At 51.5% G+C, this 3,098-nt stretch overlaps 1 protein-coding gene across 1 annotated transcript; it reads left to right on the forward strand.

Moving 5' to 3' along the window:
* Positions 1-841: 841 nt before the first annotated feature.
* Positions 842-1,741, forward strand: LOC135999916 (olfactory receptor 14J1-like; the record flags this gene model as incomplete). The annotated part of the gene is made up of 1 exon (XM_065653492.1): positions 842-1,741. A coding segment is annotated over exon 1 (900 nt), but the record flags the coding sequence as incomplete, so codon positions are not given.
* Positions 1,742-3,098: the final 1,357 nt, after the last annotated feature.

The following is a 3,098-nucleotide window of genomic DNA, read 5'->3' on the forward strand; positions in this document are numbered from 1 at the left end:
GTCCTGCTGGGCTCACCAGCTGCCCCCAGAAAGGCCCAGCTCTGCTGTAGGATCCCAGGAGTGCTGAGCCTTTCCTTGGGGTCCGCACTCTCCTGCCAGAGTCCTTTGCTTCTCTCGGTGAGGGTTTGTGTCCTGCTGTCTCCATCACATCTCCACCTCTGGGCTGGGACAGAGAAGAGTTTGCAGGTCCGCCCTTTCTAAAAGGGTTCTTCTGCTCCAGTATGAGTCCAGTTGTTTGGATTAATTAGATTAAATTGTGTCTGAAGTCATTTTCAAGGCAGCAAAAGCTGAAGCACAGGACAGATGAGTAAAATCCTGACGGACACTTCTGCTGACTCTGCACTGAGCCAGACAAAGCTGAGCCTTTTTGCCTGTCTGTCTCAAGATTCTTCACATTTTAAATCACAGAAAGAAGGATTTCTACCTCGAAAATACCCGCTCACCTGATGTGGTGGTGGAAAATAAAAAAACACAGATAAAATATTTAAAAAGACATGGTAACTGTTTCCTCTCCAGCCCAAGCCCTTGATAGTCGTGAGAACAGATATTAAACTTTTTCATTGAAGGTGGATTACATCTGCCATTCTGTGTGAACATGGGAGCTGTCACAAACCAGCTCCCCTGTCCCCACTGCAGCAGAGCAAACCTGGCTGCTTGGCAGCACACGGGCAGAGGTCCTGCTGCTCACAGCACACTCAGCCAGCACACAAAAGTGGAAGGAAATGCATTTCAGTTGGGGTGATATCTATGAAAAATGCTGTGGGTTTGCTAAGAGGAGTCTGTCCTAATTTTAAGTTGCTTTTTCTTTTTTTAACAGGGCTTGCATGCCAACAAAAAGCAAATGTCCAACAGCAGCTCCATCACCCAGTTCCTCCTCCTGGCATTCTCAGACACACGGGAGCTGCAGCTCTTACACTTCTGGCTCTTCCTGGGCATCTACCTGGCTGCCCTCCTGGGCAACGGCCTCATCATCAGCACCATAGCCTGTGACCAGCACCTCCACACCCCCATGTACTTCTTCCTGCTCAACCTCTCCCTCCTCGACCTGGGCTCCATCTCCATCACTGTCCCCAAATCCATGGCCAACTCTCTGTGGGATACCAGGGTCATTTCCTATGCAGGATGTGCTGCCCAGGTCTTCTTTGTATTTTTTTTGTTTGGTGCAGAATATTCTCTTCTCACCATCATGTCCTATGATTGCTACATTGCCATCTGCAAACCCCTGCACTACGGGACCCTCCTGGGCAGCAGAGCTTGTGTCCACATGGCAGCAGCTGCCTGGGCTACGGGGTTTCTCTATGCTCTGCTGCACACGGCCAATACATTTTCACTGCCACTGTGCAAGGGCAATGCCCTGGACCAGTTCTTCTGTGAAATCCCCCAGATCCTCAAGCTCTCCTGCTCAGACACCTACCTCAGGGAACTTGGGCTTATTGTCTTTAGTGTCTGTTTGATTTCTGTGTGTTTCGTTTTCATTGTGCTGTCCTATGTGCAGATCTTCAGGGCCGTGCTGAGGATCCCCTCTGAGCAGGGACAGCACAAAGCCTTTTCTACCTGCCTCCCTCACCTGGCCGTGGTCTCCCTGTTTGTCAGCACTGGTGCATTTGCCTACCTGAAGCCCCGCTCCATCTCTTCCCCATCCCTGGATCTGGTGGTGTCTGTTCTGTACTCTTTGGTGCCTCCAGCACTGAACCCCCTCATCTACAGCATGAGGAACCAGGAGCTCAAGGATGCCCTGAGGAAACTGATGACTGGATTATTTTCTGAAGCAGTAAACTGCCCATCATCTTCTGCATAACAGTTACAGTGTAAATTGTTGCAAGCCCAGCCCGTTTTCTGTATTTTATGTTGCTTGTGGTTTTTCACTTGATAATATTGTCATCCCCTTTCCAATTCACTGTCTTCTTTGTTTACTGAGGGGCTGTGTAAATGAGCAGCTTTGCTGTATCTGTGTTTAAACAAATTAAAAGGCCTCACAGACTCTAGTTTTTACTGAGATCCTTTCACCAAGTTGTGTTTGGAGCTGCAGGGACAGTTCCTGTGCATGGGTGGAGGGGAAAAGAGTCCAGCCTGGCAGCACTGCCAGGGAGCACCAGCGCTTGGCCTTCCAGAGCTGTTCTCGTTCCAGTCCCACACTCTCCTTCTCATCCCTCCTGTTGGTGCAAGGCCTGAGTGCTCTGGCAGCCTGGTCACCGTCCTGCTGTGTGTCAGTCCTGTGAGCGCGGGCAGGGACAGGCAATGGGCACTGCTGTGACAGAGCTGGCCTCAGAACAGCCTTTCATGAAGAAAGCTGACCTCCTGAGGACACTGCCTGAAGGTTTAGGTCTTTTCCCAGAATTTCTCTGAAGAACACGTCCAAGAAAGTGGCCCACAGATTAAACACCAGAGTACAGCTGAACAGTGTGTGTGTGCAGGGCTGGGCACACAGCAGTGTCCTCTCACAGCCAGGCCTCCTGCCAGAGACCTGCAGGACCAGCAGAGCAGGGTCTGGGCTGTGCCCCTGTGCACTGGACACCCTGTGGAAGCTGCCCCAGGACAATTGTCATGGACTGGCCCTCACAGCCACCATTGCCAGCCCTGGCCTCTCACCCACAGAGGGACATGCAATGAGTAGGTTAGCAGTCCATGTTTGCATTGTACAGATGAGATGTGAGCATGCACATCATGTATGTGACGTGACATGAACGCGAGTGAGCACAAACACCATCAACTATTCCTTGGGGTTCCATGAAGGCCTGTGGCACAAAGAAGGCCTTGAGGTCACTTCATATTGGGAGGAACACCCCATGGGAAATCACCTGAATGCAGCCCTGGGATGTGCTTCCTTTAACTGAGGTCCCCGTGTCCATTCCTCATGACGTGGGACATCTCAGATGAGTGCAGAGCAGGGGGACACACCACAGGGCTGAGGTGTCTCCCGTCCCTTGGGAGTGGCAACAGGAGGCCAGAGAGACACTGTGACTCATGCCTCTGTGTGTGAAAGGGACAGACTCTGTCTGTGAGCATCCCTGGGTGCATAAGGAGTCCATGAGGCCAGCTCAGATGCGGACACCTGACAGAACCCTGACATTTCTGTGTGTGACTCCAGGAACCAACAA

This window comes from Caloenas nicobarica, chromosome 30, assembly GCF_036013445.1.
Source record: "Caloenas nicobarica isolate bCalNic1 chromosome 30, bCalNic1.hap1, whole genome shotgun sequence".
Classification (NCBI taxonomy): domain Eukaryota; kingdom Metazoa; phylum Chordata; class Aves; order Columbiformes; family Columbidae; genus Caloenas; species Caloenas nicobarica.